This window comes from Accipiter gentilis, chromosome 27 (genome assembly GCF_929443795.1).
Source record: "Accipiter gentilis chromosome 27, bAccGen1.1, whole genome shotgun sequence".
Lineage (NCBI taxonomy): Eukaryota > Metazoa > Chordata > Aves > Accipitriformes > Accipitridae > Astur > Astur gentilis.
The window spans coordinates 11456265-11472897 of record NC_064906.1 but is presented as its reverse complement, the minus strand read 5'-3'; the positions used below and the strand labels follow the sequence as shown (position 1 = coordinate 11472897).

General features: G+C 40.1%; 1 protein-coding gene across 7 annotated transcripts in view; it reads right to left on the bottom strand.

The window, feature by feature from the left end:
* Window positions 1-16633, bottom strand: part of CARMIL1 (capping protein regulator and myosin 1 linker 1) — a 196167-nt gene that overhangs the window by 32155 nt on the left and 147379 nt on the right. For all 7 annotated transcript variants that reach the window (XM_049830470.1, XM_049830465.1, XM_049830466.1 and 4 more), the window contains 2 exons: window positions 14865-14952; window positions 11674-11823 (listed from right to left, as the gene is read on the bottom strand). In XM_049830470.1, the coding sequence (XP_049686427.1) occupies window positions 11674-11823; window positions 14865-14952 (238 nt within the window). The remainder of the gene's footprint in view (window positions 1-11673; window positions 11824-14864; window positions 14953-16633) is intronic.

Genomic DNA, 16633 nt, shown 5'->3' with positions numbered 1-16633 from the left:
GCTTATGGAAACTCCTACCTTCCACACTTCAGTGATCTCACCTAAGTGAGTGTGACTACTGAGCTTCCTAAAAGTTAAAAGCTGCTAAACAGCTTGTGGGTGGGGAGTAAGGAGGGAGAAGGAGGAGGGGAAGGCACACAGCAGGCAACAGGTTAGACGAGGAAGCACCATTAAGCAAAGCAGAGACTAAGGGACTTGCCTGAAGTCACCAAGGAATCTGGCTGCTCTGCAGCGAACCTAATGCCAGTCTTCAGACCCCTGAAGTACTACAGACCACGAGGCCACCCAAGTCCTCCCTTCGTTTGCTCTCAGCATAATTGCAAAATTAAGTGGTTCACTTCCCAGCATACACAGGTCATTGCTAAAGACAAAACACCAACCCACAACCAAAAATCCCAATGAAATTCAACCCAAACAAAACCAGAAATTGGATCGGGGAATCATAACAACGTGCCCACTGGGAAGGAGCTGTCAGAAAAAGTATTTTCAAGGATTCTTCCAGAACATTTTAAACTACTGCTAAATTGTTTCAGCTATCTGTATTTTGTGGGGTATGCTTTTAAGAAAGAGGCATAAGAAAACAAGGCATTTTATCACAAGTCCTGCTGTTTTCTTTTGCTGTTAGGAGTCCTGACCTGTAAAGCTGCCACGACACCATTTCAAGTCAATTGACATTTCCCATGCTTCTTCTAGTCTCCTACTTACCTTTGGACAGAGAATGTCACATGTCTGTTTTCTCATTAAAAAAAAAAAAAAAAAGAAAAAAGAAAAAACCCCCCAAACTTCAGGTATTCTTTATAAATTAGAGCAGTAAATTGACCAACTTTGCCTTTTTGCAGATGAATCTTTGGACACACAAGTGTCTCACCATCTGTACAGAAAGCCTTTGAAACTAGAAATTTCCTATTGCTTCCTTCAACTACGAAGATTTCATGACATGATTTCCAGGGTAAAACCCTCAGCAGGGCTTGCAGAAATTTAGCTATGTACTTCCCACTAGCAGCGACAGTAACCTGAATCACCATCCTTAGAATCTTCCCCTCGAGTGCCATTGTCCTTGAAAAGTTAAATGCAATGCTAAAATCCATGACAGCTAATGGAGTATTTTACAAGAGACAGGAGAGCAAAGCCACTAACGCATCATTCAGAAACCAAGGCCAAGCTGTGATAGGCTGCTATTTGTTGATACAGCTGTCCTGAATGTGGCGGCTACACATTTTTACACCAGCAGAGGATCTAGTCCTGACCTTATATTTCACAGTTCTGTCCTCTATATAGAAATACTATATATAAATATAGATACTCTAAATAAATATGGCATACAAATAATCCATATGTGAATTTAAGGTCTGTATGTTTATTTCCTTCCCTTCCTCAAGAGTTGAATTTCTAGAAAACGAGCTGTGGTTCACAATTAATTCAATTAGTTTCATCTAAACCAGCCTGACCTTTAGAATTACTTTGTACAGCAACATCTTCTGAAAGAAAAGGAGTAGCGCTGCACTAAGATAAGCTCAATAGATTTGCCCTTGAGCTTGTTTCATTTTACCAGCCAAGGAACCTTTGCTTTTCTACTTGCTGAGACGTGGCTCATGTACTCTGTGATATTTCACCAAGTATTTCAATAAATTCTTTCAACTAATAATTCTGCACTTGCGTCTCTCAAGTCATGTAGAATTCCTGCTGATAAATATTCCTGCATACAAATATCCAAAGCTTTTATTGTGAAGAGTAAACAAACAGATGCATGAATTAAACTGAGCAGTTCCTAAAACTATTAAACTGAACCTTTTACTTCATGTTCTGAATGAGTATCCTGCAAGGAACTCTGCCTGCAACTACCACCTGCAAGAGAAAAAGCAATTCTCCGTATCATCAGTTCTGTTTTCTACTTGCTCATGAAGAGGCTAGCAGCGTCTTCTACAGCAGCTGGGCTTTAAGATGAACAAAGAGGATAGTTCCAACCGATTTATTTTAGTTAAAAACTAAGCGTAGAACAGAGAACTGCTGCAGGTCATCAGAGAGCAGATGCAGTCAGAACTATCCCTTTACGCCACCACAACCCGCTTGCTTGTGGTTGTTCATTACTTTCAGCTGGCAAATGCTGATGTAAGCATTACTTTGTTCATGACCTAAACTTCCATATAGAAAGAAGAAAAAGCTCTTAACCTCAGCAAATATGGAGGGGTGGACAGCTATTTAAGATATTCTTAGTTCTGTAAAGACAGCTACCATATGTATCAGGTGCCCTGGGCAATAACATCAACAAAGCAAGTTTGAGGCAAGGTACTCCTGAATGGAAGTGTTCAAAGTCAGGTGGGATGGGGCTTTGAGCAACCTGGTCTACTGAAAGACCTCCCTGTCCATGGCGGGGGGGAGTAGATGATCTTTAAAGGTCCCTTCCAACCCAAACCCTTCTATGATTTTATGAACAGGAACTGTTGTATCTGCCTGCCCTACAGCCTCCCAGGACTGAGAACCAACACAACTTCTGCATCTCTCCTTGCTTCTGACAACCTGAAGTGAACAGCTACCAAAAGGGTAAGTAGACATTCAGGCAAAAACCACCAGTCATCTTCCCACCATCATTAAACTCTTTGGGGGCAGGTGATGCATCATTTGCACTGAAGCAGCGACATTTCAAAGGAGAAATGCTACAGGGAGACTCACCACAGTGAATCAGATACAGTTTGCCCTGGATGGCGAAGTGGACTAGTAGCCTCCCTGCTCAGAATTATGATGGGAAGTTAGAACTTGAAAACCCAGGCATACTTGAGCTGCTGCTCTTTTCTCATTGAAGTTTGTTTCAGACATCTTTCCAGCACACACAGTAAATCTTTATACCCCTCAGACACTTTGAGATATACTTTGTGAACTCCAACATTAAAAAAACCCCAACAACCCAACCTTCTGAATTTTAAGTCCTGTCAGGAACTACTGTATCAAGGTATCTCCCTATTAAAACCAGGAGGTATCTTGATAGGCAACTAGCAAATAGTCTAAGACCCTGCATGGGAAACAGAAATTCTTGAGTAAAGTCTTTGATTTTTTTTCTCTCAAACAAACTGATCAAAAGGGTCAATCATAACTACCCAAGAGAGGATGGCAAAACTCAAAGGTAGGTCTATGGAGTGCCAGCACCTAAGTGTGATACGTGATTCAAATAACGCTGCTTGGTCATACTGTCATGGGGCAGAACATGAGCCTAGGAAGGACAGAAATACCATGACAGAAGAGGAAGATGCCTACCCTTCAAAGCAGGACTGCTCACCTGCAAGTATGGAATTAAGTGCTGACCGGTAAGAAGGCACTGGATTCTGCAATTTCTCAGAGAGTATGGACACAAACTTCCCCTGGAGTATCTAAATACCATGATATTGGAAATGACCCACTGCTAAAAAGTAGAGAATGAAAAGAGGTTCCAATAAGCTTTGAATGAAACTACCCTGACTTTTCAATCACTTTGTCTTTCTATCCTGCTCATTCCTTTTAGTTTTAACATCTGCTTACTTGAAGTTTTTTTTCACCAGTTTAAATGCTTTTGGTTTCAGATCAGTATTCCAATCCTGTGACTACTGACCTCGAAAATTCACAGTAATTTGATCTTTACTCACATGAAGAAAGATCTCACTGCAGAGATATACCCACTACTTTGCAATGAGGCTTTAGCTGACCTGAATAACATCAGAAGAATCTATTTACCTCTAAGTTCTCCTCTAATCAGAGAGAGATGTTTTGAAAGGAAGCCTGATAAATTTATGAATAGGATTGTGTGATGCAGTTGTCAGTGATAGCAGGGATTACATTTGATGACTTGAAAGCTGTCTTCTAGCCTTTTGGCACTAGGTACTCTTGACTTCATTTATTTATTTATTTCAAAGTTTCTATTCCAGTAACACAGCTCATCCTAACCTCCTTTTCCTTGACAAAATATAGCAAAATCTAATGGTACTCTATAACTGCCTGCCCTAGCACAGATTTCCTCTCCCCTCTTCTTGTGAGCAGCTATTCTTTATCCCCGCAATATGAGGTATCAGTTTTGCAGAGCAAAAAAATCACAAGCCTCCTGTTCTTCTGGGTGAAGCGAGAACCATGAAGCACTCCTAGCGGGACAGACTTCTGCATGTGCTATTTTCAGTAGGCTTTCCAGATTTCAGAATAAACAAGACTCCCCCATATAACACAGATAAGTAACTCATGCCAGGTTATTTGAGATGCTGGAAGAATCAAAAGCAGCAGAAAGGACCGTGCAACCTATAGAGAAAACTCCTCAACCACTTGAGAAGGTCAACTTGCCAGATATTAATTGAATCTAGAAGCATTATGGCTACAGACAGATGTGCGCTACAGAAACAGCACTGTTAGAGGTTATTCTCGTGGGATTCGCTGTTGTCCCTCTGCCAAAGGTTACAGAGTCTAGATTTTGGCAAGAACTCCTCCAAAGGAGCTCTTGCTCATTTGTCATGGGAAATAACGAGCAGGTCCTTATGAACAGAGACTGTGGAAAGATGAATTCTGCATCTATTTGTGCTGAACATCAACAGACTCCACAGCTCTGCTGGCAAAAGGGATCACACACCTGCCCCCTGATCCAGCCCCTGCACAGGGGCTTTGTCCTCATAACCCGTCCACTTTTTCTGAAGTAAGTGAGCACTTGGGTGATCCCTGCTGCTGGCTGGCAGGGCAAGCAAACCCAGGTGACCCAGATAGTCACCTCTCTCACCAAGTGGTGGACGGGTGCCCACCAGCAGGCTAGAGCCTGCAACAGCCAGCTGGTACCTGCTGAGATGACTCTGCCTTCAGCCTAAGGCATTCGAATTCTTGCTAGCAGAGTGGCAAATGGTGGGACTCAGCGGCCAGGGCTGACGCTACCTATAGACCGCACAGCTACATATTCAAGACCTTTCTGTCTGCCACAGACTAACTTCTTAGCAGTGAACTCCCTCTTAAAGCCACTGCAGGGAAGTTAAACTCTCAAGACCAGCGTTTCAGTGGGTGCTTTGTTACCGAACTCTCCTTCCAATGTGGCTTTTTCAGGACACGGGAAGTAAAATGATGGAAACTCAGTATCAGTACGACACCTACTGCCACAAAGGATTTAACTACACACCCTCCCCTCCACCCCAAATACAAGTCTGGGTCTACCAAGGTAAAACAAATCATCAGTATTATGCAAAGACAAGCTCCTGATACAGAAGTGCCACCATGCAAACAGAATACTCAGCAGCTGCACTTCACAATTCTCATTTTAACCTAAGTAGAAAGCAGTCTCCAATTTTACACTACTTTTTTTCTTAACCAAGTGTGCAGTGCTGTTTCTAGAAGCAGTTTATCACATTCTTTGTTTACTTCATATTGTGCCAATAATGTACCCTGGATTATGAGAAACAGCTTTGAACTCTGACTAAGAAATCTCAGGTGGTTTAAGACAGACATACTACGTATCAATTATCCATCACCTCCTTCCACTCGGAGACCAAGAAAAAGACATTGAAAGCCAGGTTTCTTTTAAAGCGTTTCAGCTGGGAACACGTAGCCCCTCATGAGCCTGAAAGAGACTGTAGCCTGTAGTCTATACATGTAACAATCATTGAATAAACACAGATAGGGACCTCTAAGGGCAGTGAGAATGCTGCAAAACTATATATAAAGGAACCCAGGAAAAGTTAGGTAATATTCACAATTAAAATTAATGTAATCACAATAGTAATGGTGAGGCTAACATAGAAACACACAACTTGCAAATAAACAACACATTCACAGGTTCTGCAAAATTATCACACTGTCTCCCTTTGTCTCCTACTTTCTCGGCCACAGCACTGCATGTGTAGGGAAGGGCTTAGGGAGCATGTGGGCACTGTGCTTTGCCCCTCCTGGTGATGTTTTCATAAACTGTCCTAATTCGGGGTGAGCCAGAAATATTACTGGACTCCCACTGAAGTAGATTTGCTCACATGCCTGTGATGGAGCCTTTTCAGAAGCCAAGAATACTCTCACATACCATAATGCCAATTCCTAGCTTCCCACAGAGTGCTGTATTTACTACACATCAAAGGCCTATTTCTGCTAATGCATACAAGAGAGAAACTCAAGTGTCACAATCAATTTAATCCGGCATTCATCCCGGCTGCTGCCTTTGCTGTCATCCCTGCCTGCTTGTTCCTGCCGCTCAGGATTTGTTTTGTGAACTCAACCAGAGGACTAGTCAGTCTGTAAACTAACCTGGGAGAGAAATCCTCTGTAAAAAGCTTAATTTTCAGCTGAATCAATTCCCACACCCAGTTTGTAGTGAGGCTGTGTGAACACCAGTACAAGTGTGAGGGTGTGGGCAGGAAAGAATGCGCTGTGTACAGGGGAAAGTGGAAATGCTCTTTTCAGCAAGACCAATGATTTTTGCTGGATTAAGCCAGTCGCAGAGCTAGAGCTTTATTTATAGCACAGGAGAACACACAGAGTCCAACAAGAACTGGCGTTTTATTGCAGTAGGTGTTCAGCCTTTCATCCAAAAAGCTGACTATCTCTGCCTGAGACAATTCTGCTGCAGGTAAACAGAGAGCAACAAGAATCAGATGTGGTAGTATGTCAGGGCATACCAGAGAATCTCTACTTTATTTCTTCTCCCTACAGTATCAGTGCACATGTACATGAGTCTGTACCATGATTTTCTCCTTCCTCCAGTCAAAGCAACTGAAGGGGTTTCTGTTGTTTTAATTCTAATTTGTTCTGGATGAGGGGCTGGGGAGAGAAAAGCTTTCAGGTGGTGTTTTATGAGTTTTCTTTTTTTACAAAAATAAATTTAATCCTGGTGTGGTGAGTGCAATTTCTCCCTTTTCTCTGAAAAAAACCAAGGTCCATACACTCCCTGTCTTTCAGAACCCACAGGTTCATAAGTCTTCACCTTGATACTGGACTAATCTGCTAATTTTTTGACAATAGTTAGTTAGTACACTCCCAGGAAAAAAAATACACCACCAATCTACAATTGTTCTGCTACTTCTGCAAATCTTCTCCTCTACTGTACAGGTGAAATCTATTGTTCAATAAAGACTAAAACATTAATATATTGCTCATGGGATTTTTTTTTTTAATCTTTCCTCCATTAAAGTCACAGAACCATCTCTACGGTTAAAATTAGAAATAGATGAGAAATGGCTAAGATACAATATTCATCACAGGCAGTCCTTTTCTATTAGCTACAAGCATTTTTGCAAACACATAATTTACCATCCAAGCATTTCAATCTTACTCTGACATGCTTTAAAGAAGATTTACAAGCATACTTGTGTATTACAACCTACAATTCCTTTACATGTTTCAAACTATTTCCTACCATACCCCTTCATAATGCAAATAACCTCTTCTGTGCTCTAAAAACAATACTTATCCTGGCTGTATGCTTGTTACTACCTATAGTAATAAAATTTTATTGCTGAAATGGATATTTTAAAGATGATGAGTACACGGATTTCTAGTAAAAAAGCTATTTCTCTCAAAACTTTTATTTAAATAGTGGCTCAACTCTGGTGATCTCCATTTAGTATTCTGGAAGCCAAACTAACATTCAAATAGATTAAAAAAAAAACAGCCTTAGAACAGAACTCTTAAACATAATCTAACAAAGATGCTCTTTTACCTTTTGGTGGGGAGTTGAGCACTATTTAATTCTCTTACTTCTGCAAAGAACTAATGGCTATGAAAAAATAAAGTACAACTAAAAGCATTACGCAAAATTAAACCAGTTAGTATCTACCTACACAATTACACATACCAAGATATATGATACTCAATCTCAGTAAAAAAGGGTGCTTTATGTAGTTTTAAAATGTATGCATTAGTTTGAAATGTGACTCTCGTCATATATGCACAGAAAAAATTAGAGAAACCACACTATTTTATGAAGTTAATTCATGAGTGAGTCTAAGTGCTGAAAAGCAGGCCATGGTTTTTCCTTTAATCTGAGAATAGTAACTGATTTTCTGCGTAAAGATTTTTCTTTCCATCTTACTTCCATGCAACTTTTATCTAATGACTTATTACCATCAATGCAGCTCTAATTAAATGTAGACAACTAAGACAGCTGTAGATTAGGGAAGCATTAATTTACTGTACTGCAGCTCAGGGAGATCAGAAACTCTCGGGCCCATAACGTTCCAGCTATCACGTCCTATGCTGGACCAGTCAATTGCTTCCAGCGTTCTTCAGAACTCATATAACAGACAGCAAATTCTGGTATGATTGACAAATTTTTCATATTATGGACTCTCAGGCCACCGTTAAAGGCGGGATGAGGATCATATCGTAAGTTGAAGCTAATAAGCTTTAACTGCACAGTTTGGTATTTAGTAAGTCCTAATTCTGACAACAAAAAATACCAGAAATGATATTTTAAAATCTGTTTTTCAGTGGTGCATTTCATGGGCCTATTCATGATATTTCATTCTATCTTGTCTGTGGTGTTTATACATATCAAACTTCGAAGTGGATGGATGGCAACTCTCTACTCTGGCAGGAAAATCCTCCCAGCCACAGCCAGTCTGCGCCCTGCCTGAGAATAGGTGGGCAGGCTGTGAAACACACCAGTGCCCATTTGTTTGCTCCGTGATCACTGGAGGTTTCAGATCCCTGTGCTGCCAGTCCAACTTTTATAAACAAACCTTCCTGTCGTCCACTTTCAATCCACATATAAGAACAAACAGCTCATAAGCATTTTATTACAAATACATTTACCTCAACTCATAGTCATTCACCTAGCTTCAGTGCTATATAATCTATCTGTAAGCATAGGGTCAAAACTGAACCTGGATCCAGTTTTTCCCCACGTTGTTCAAATACAGCTTCAAGGGAGGCTGGTGAATCACAACACATTGTTGTATGCATTGCCTCAGCCAGAATATTGATCCTCGATAGGCTTACAAGAGCGAAGAGAACAGGCTTGCTGAAATAATGGGTTTGCAAAATGAATCCAGTTTTGCAAATGGAAAAAAAGCAGCTCTCCCCAAAACAGTGGTCCAAGCTCAGTGCCTCTTCTATAAGACCAAAATCTCTTCTTCCCCAGGCATCTTGACAACTACCTGGAGCAAACTGATAGACAGAACTTAGAAAAGGCGAGTTTTTCCTGGCATCCCAGCATCACGATCAGCCTCATCCCACGTTCCATATTCTTTTGGCAATAGGAGATTAGGCTCCCAAACATGCACTCCACCAAGCTGCAATTCAAGGCTTCAGGTTCAAAGATTGTAGAATACACAGCCAGGTGCATCATCTACTCACAAGGCTCACATCTGTTTTATCATCACGTTTCATAATGCTTGGGGATTTCCAATGGCTAAACAAGGCATCGTTCTGGACTAATGCCATTTTGGAAGTTGGATCTAAAGAGCTATTTCTCATTTAAGATTAAAAATAATCAAAGGAAATTAGGTTCGTAGCTATAGTTCATAAAACCATATGCTTCTCTATCTAGTAAAACCTTCCAGCAACATAACCATTTCCTGCACTGACCAGCTCACAAAGGATTCACTGATGCCCCTTTCAGAAGGTTCCTCATTTCCACATAAATAACTGTATGACACCCAAAAGCTGCCACAAATCAGGTTAATTTTTCCAAGACAGTATGTAAAATCCATCGGATTCTCCACAGCTAAAATACATCACTTGGAAAGCACTCTCTTTGAAGTTACTAACTCCATCCAGAAGATGCAAGAAATCCATTCTTAAGATGCTTTTAGTTGCAAAAACATGGTAAGAAAAACAGCTCAGTAAAAACCCCCCTGTTACTCAGCCTCTTGGGGCTATCTATATATTTTTACAACAGCAACCAATGTCACTTGCACCCAAGATGCAAAAAGCAGTTCTTATAAATGGATTACACTTTTTAGTAAGTGGATTCTTTAGCACTGACTATGATTACTGCCTCGTGTTTATTTGATGCTTCATTCTTTTCAGAAATTAGATGTTGATGAGAATCTGGGTCACAAAGGTATTTGAATCTCTGTGCAAGATGAAGGGAATGAGAGGAATGAAGAGAATGAAGAGACATATAAACACTTCTGAAGATAAGTACAGTTAGCATCTAATGCACCTTTTAAAGAGTGTAAGCATCATCACATTTCCATTATTTTAGTATGACCAAAGTGAAAGATAACAGCACAGCAATATGATCCTTTCATATAACCATGGTGATATGAGATAAAGACAGGAGCTATTTTTTATATTTCCAGTATTATTAGTCTTAACAGGCTGCAAGAATAAATTTAAAGGGGGAGGGTGGGGTGTCAAAATGAGCGCTTACCTTATTTTTCTATATATAAAGCCAGCATAGAAAAACTAACTTACAGGTACAGTGTTCAGATGACACATATTTTACTGGCACATCTCTCTCCCATAGGATTTAGGGCTCAAAATGATTACTGAACGTTGGTTACAGAAAGCTTCTAGAACTTGACAGTATCAGCGAAGAGCCAGATGATGCCATCAACAACCACATGCCTCAGGAATTTGTGATGTTCAGACAAATGTTGCATCTCATCAAATCTTGGTGAAGAAGGAGATTTGGAAGGGAGAGAGAACTATTTTAAGCTGGTATTTCCAATGAAGGTGTGTTTTTGTTTTATAGCTAAATGAGACCAATACAATAGATAGCTCCTGCAGAAAGCAGCAACCCTGCTGCTCCTTCTCTTGAGCTGTACTTGCCTGACTCTGCAGTACGTCTGTTCAGGGAGCTGTTAACCAACAAAACTTCTTCTACAAAAAGATGCAATCAATTTTTCTGCCCGTTTCGCTTCCTGTGAAAGCACAAGGCCAATGAGCCAGGTAGGAGGGCAGAGGAGAAAGCCCATCCCTTGCAGCAGTGACCACCTATTAGACTAAGTTGTAATAGAGAAGTGCTCCCTGAAGTTCCTGTCCACTGAGAGTTCCTCAACAGACTGAGCTGGGTGGAGGGGAATTTGAGGTTGAAAACAGTCAGCAACCCATTTATTTGTAATTCTGTGGATTTACATCTCAAATAATCATGAAATGGCACAGAACCATCTTTACAATAAAAGTCACACATGGGATTTTATAAGGTGCTTCAGTATTTTTACTGCAACTCACACTCCTAACTCAATTACTTTTGAAAAGCTTGCCCTCTAGGATCACTTGCAGCCCAGTCTCAAGGTTTTAAGACTTCTTCCATACATTTAAAAGATCATTTAAAAAAAAAAAAAATCATCAACTTCTGTTCATGGTCAATAATATAACTTCCACGCAGAAGCATTTTTTGTTCAGAGGAATCCATGTCAAGTAGAATGAAGACAAAGGCAGAAAGCAACATGTTGTCAAAGGATAGCATGGTCAAATTTATTACTGCAACTGAATCTCTGTGAAACTGTGGCCAGTGGAAGAGACGTTTATTGTATTAGCTTGATTGTAGCAATCTATGCAAGGCGAGGGCCCTTGAATAGGTACCAGGAAAGGATAAGTGAAGAAAAGGGAAAAGCTTTTCCTTTGCTGAACAATATGCAACTCAGACAAAATGTTAACAAGCTAACATTTATTTTTTCTATTTTCTCTAGAAGCCAATTCCTAATTTCAGTTTCCTGATACCATGAAACTGCCAAATGACATTTTGAAAAACATTTTTCTTCCAGTTACTTGCATGCTTAACCAAATGGGCTGAGGAATGTGTCTTACCATACAAGTGTCCAAATCCTCCAAACGTTCTATCTCTGTCAGCTCCTCAACTGTGATGACAGAGCGTTTAGCTGGTTTTTCTTCAGCTAACTCAATTTCCAGCGACTCTTGCTGTGGAAGCGGTTTGCCACGTCTGGTCAAATGGTCAGCCTGGTGGCAAGGATAAAGAAAGGAGCACGTCAACCAAACTGTTAAAAAGGCAAACCAAACCCAACCAGAAAGCTTACAGAACTGAAGTGATCACAGATCCTAGAAGACCAAGCTCAGTTGTGTGTGTTAAATCGTTGCACAGGGTTTGTTTTGTTTTGGGTTTGGTTTTTTAGGTTTTTTGGATGGAAAACCCCTTTCATCACACATTCTAAGAAGGAAGAGAGAAAGTCGAACGGGAAAAAAGAAAAGGAAAAAGGTCAGATAAAAAGCCATCCCACTTTTGACTTATAATGGTATTATAGGGCTTCCTCAGCATTTGTCCTACCTTTATTATAAAGAAAATAAAAGGGTGGAAGAGAAGCTTTGTCCTGTACCTTTTGTTTTAAGTAACACAAATACTTTAAATAACTGTGTTTAAATAACACAAAGACATGTACCATTTCAGCTAATATAATTTTCATATTTATTAGATGGCCAAAATGTTAACACCTGCTATTCAAAAAACAGGACAGCTTTGTTAAATACCTCAGCTCTGTTTCACTGAAGAAATAGGTATAGGTTACCATAAAAAGAAAAAAATTCACCATTGATAGATCTATGGGATAAGATATATTTTTTTTAAGTATCAGAGAGGAAAGACTCTAACAATAATAAAATCCATTTTTAGACCTGCATAGCAAAAAACGTTACTAAGAAGTACACAGAGAAAGTAATATAAACCACCCTAGATTGTACTTGGAATGGAGTGGGTTCATGTTGTCAGAAAAATGATGAAATATTTTCTAGTTCTGTTGGTTACTGAAGAGAAAATTCAGTAACATCTGCTAAAAGCAGGTATTTGAAGATCAGCTGGTCCAAATCAGTTAGTCACAGAAGCCTTCAAAGAGGCAGCTACAGAGAGCAGTAGTCCACCGCTTAACATCAGCATGACTCTGGACAACCAGTGGATTGTAGTTTTGTTAACCATCAAAAGGGTAAACAGATGACCTGAGTCAATTATAGCTCACTTAGCATAGGGTCTACTCAGAAAAAACTGGAGAGCTGTTATGGATTTACCTTTAATCACACTAAAATGGCTAGAATAATAACTAATGCTAATCATCATCACATTAGGCAAACTCAGGTCTTGTGGAACAATGTTTATTTTTCAAATTTGCCTCAAACTGCTACATCAATGCAACATACACAGACATTTGTAGGTGGCTGAATTAGTAGTACGTGACACTCCAGTTGAAGGAGCTGGCACAGAAGTCTATCAGTGCATTTAATCTTTGCTGTATTAAGAACTAGCTGCCAGCTCTCAGATTGCAGCTGTCAGTTGAAGAATAAGACTGACAAATTAGACAGGAGTTCCTCTACCAGCATTTTTGAGATCCCTACTCTTCAGTGTTTTCATCAGTGCTATACTATCTGAAATAATCTGTAGCTAACAGAAACAAAGGAGAGTTAAACAGTGAAAGGGACATGTTAGTAATGCAGGCCAAAATGGATCACAAAGTAAATCAACTCAAAGAAAATGTACAGGCAATCATTCCTAGGAACTAAAAGCACTGGCAATTACCTATGGACACAATCCTGAAAAGCACGAAGTGTCAAGCATCCAGAAGTGATTACTGGGAGGGAGATCTAGCAAAGCCAGTCCTGAACATGAGCTACCACTGAAACTCTGACAAAAGGAATTCTTACCTCCTTGGCTATGTAAATACAAGGAGTAAAGAACGTGAGGAGAAAAACAATTTCACTCCTATTATCTGGTGTTGGTTAAAACATTGGAATAGTCTGTCTGGTTCTGGGTACCATAATTTTGAAAGAGCCTTTCATAACAGCTGGAGAAAGTGCACAGAATTGTTACTCAAAGGCTGGAGAAAATGACTTACTGTGCAAGAGTCAGAGTATGTCCAAGTTGTGCAATACCACTGGAGAGAAACGGCCCACTGCTCATGCCAGCTGAGCCTGCTCCAGGACCAACTGGAGCTAATTAAAGTAGCCACTTACACCACAGACTGATGCTGCTGCATAGCTCCTGAGACCAGAGGTTCTATCTTTACACAATGCTGCTCTCTATCATGAAGATGTACCCTCAAATAACCCAGTCTTTTAATTTATTTAAAAAAAAAGAAAAAAAAGAGAAAAAAAAGAAGAAAGGAAAAAAAAAGAAAAAAGAAAGAAAAAAAGAAAAAAAAAAGAAAAAAAAGGGCGGGGGGGGAAAGAGTGATTTGTTTTCTATGTATGAGGACTTCATGGAGAGGAAATAGAGAAAAATATATATGGTTCTCTCATCTTGTGGGGAAAAGCATCTGAAAAAATTCATGACTGCAAGATGAAGCCAGAGAAATTTCCACTAGAAATGAAGAGCAATTTCAATCAGGAGAATGACCACCCCCTGGCTTCTTTAAAAAAAAACAGTACTGGATTTGACTTACAGAGGTCCACTGCATTAGAAATAAATATGTTTTTCTCTGGATACACAGTTGTTTATTTCTTCTTCTCTTGATGAAGCAAGTACCTTTATAATAAATAACCATGCCTCCTGACAGCTCAGCACCTTCAAATAACAAACTGTTTCCTTTCCTATGTTTCTACCCCTTTCTCTTCAAACTTGACACCTACGTTTCTGAGGTAGCCTCAAGAGGTACTCATTCTGGGAACAAGGTCTCAGCAGCCCCTCCTCTAAAGAAAGAAATTTTACCTCTCATTTCATGAGCAACCAACCTTTATCATCTCAGCAGGACAAGCACTGACACTGTTCTTAACTAATGACTCACTGTTGCATCCTGATGGCATTTTTAGTTTTAGATCTGACAGTAGTGGAAAAGATAATAGGACAAATATATAATGCAGCTTCTTCCAAGGTTGTATCTTCCTTAAAGCAAAGAGGCAATAGTCCCATCATCATATTTCAAATTATGTCAGTGATGCCAATGAAAGTAAGACCAATTTCAAAATAGAGCTGTGCTAAGGAGAAACTGAACAACTTATGAATGTAAGTGGCATTGTTAAGATACCCAGCACATTCAGATATCAACCATGCAAATACTCACCAGTTTGTGATGGCAATTGGAAAGTGCGTCCAGGATTTCATCTACAACTCGGTCAGACAGGAAAGAAGCCACTGTCAGCTTTACTTCACTGTGTGAGGATTAAAAATGAGACAGAGAGATTTTTAATTCATGCAGGAGAATTTTGTCTTTATTACTGTTCAGCAGTGTGACAATTATCCACAGTCCTGTCACTTTATTTGAAGTAAAACATTAGAGGGTGTCAGGATACATGACTGCAGGTTTCAGAAATAAACTCATGAATCACACAATAAACACAAGAGCCCTCTGTACCATATTTAACCTGCTTCTAACATTTTTCTAAGAGCTGAAATGAAAACATCTGGGCAAGAGAGCTGAATAAAAACCACATGTGAAACTCAGTAAGGAACACTCTGCCACTGAAGTCAGAGAAACACAAATCTCAGATGAATGGGCTTGGGACAGTGCTGCCTGTTTAACACTACTACACTGAACAGCTACAATCCACTTCCTCAACTCCTTTTTGTGTTTGTCTGCCAGCTGACAGACAACTGTCCAATGCTGGTTCTCCAGTCTTTGCCATCACAACTTTGCTTCCTCTTTTTGCTCTAGGTAACCGCTTTCTGTCTCAAGAACTCCACGTCAGCCATTCCCGTTACACAGATGTACATGGAACACCAACACACCCTGTACACTGAATTGAGGTTTCGCTGGTACCTTCCTATCAAGGAAATGTGTACCTTGAATTGCTCCCTTAGGGTCCTGTCTTTGGCCACAGCACAAAAGGCCCAGGTTGTGGGGGTGCAGCTGATTTGCAGCTGACAAACACATACGCCTGAGATGCAGCCCAAAGCTGCATCTCTCCCGTCTCTACAGTTTCAAGGCCAACTGCTTCACCTGACACTTGCCAGCAAGTACCATGATTTTGTTTTAAGGTTTTTATGTCTGGACTGAGTTGTGTTGGATTAACAAAGCTATTTCTATCTGGGGCTAGCACTACTGTTGCAGAAAGCCTGGGGAAAAAGGTAAGAAACTCCTCGGAAAGGCAATGCAATTCATAGGGAGGGAGGTAGAATGGTGACCAAGCCACGGTGAGAAGAGAGTGAGAGTGAAGGATTTCCTTCAGTTACCTCTACATTAATTTCAAATACTATAAGGCAGGAAGGGTGACAGTGTGGCACCCTCACCCCACTGACAGTTGCAGCTTCTACAGGTGGAAGGAACACTATTATTGTCTCAAGGTCAAGATTTGTTTGAGTGGACTGAAGTGAAGAAAACTCACTCCCTGAACCATTTTAAACACTCTGAAGGCATAGCTAAAGTCTTTAACACCTTTTTCTGCCAGTTCTGCTGCACACTGCAAAACTAACTTCTAAGTCTTACTATTTTCTTCTTCTGCACAGATATTAACATCACAATGCAAAATGACACGCTTTTCCATCAAGCAGGAAGGATTCCTTAGCCAAATGATGGCAACTGCAAAGGTTTAAGTACAGGTCAACTACATTATACTGCATAAATATATTCCCTGATATATATTTAATTTATTAAAAAAAAAAAAGGCAGTAAAAGGTCAGGTAAAAGCCTCTTCCCCCCCCCCCCCCCCCCCCCCTTCTTAAAAGGGTGAAGTAAGAGTTGTTTAAGGTAACTGTTTCTGCTCCAGGTTTGTGGTTTGAATTTCCAAGTTTCCATTTGTTAAGTATGTCTGACTGCTGTGCACAACTCCCACGCAAACAAAAAGTTTTAAAGTGATTGCTACAGCTACAGGACAAGACCAAATGCAGCAACAG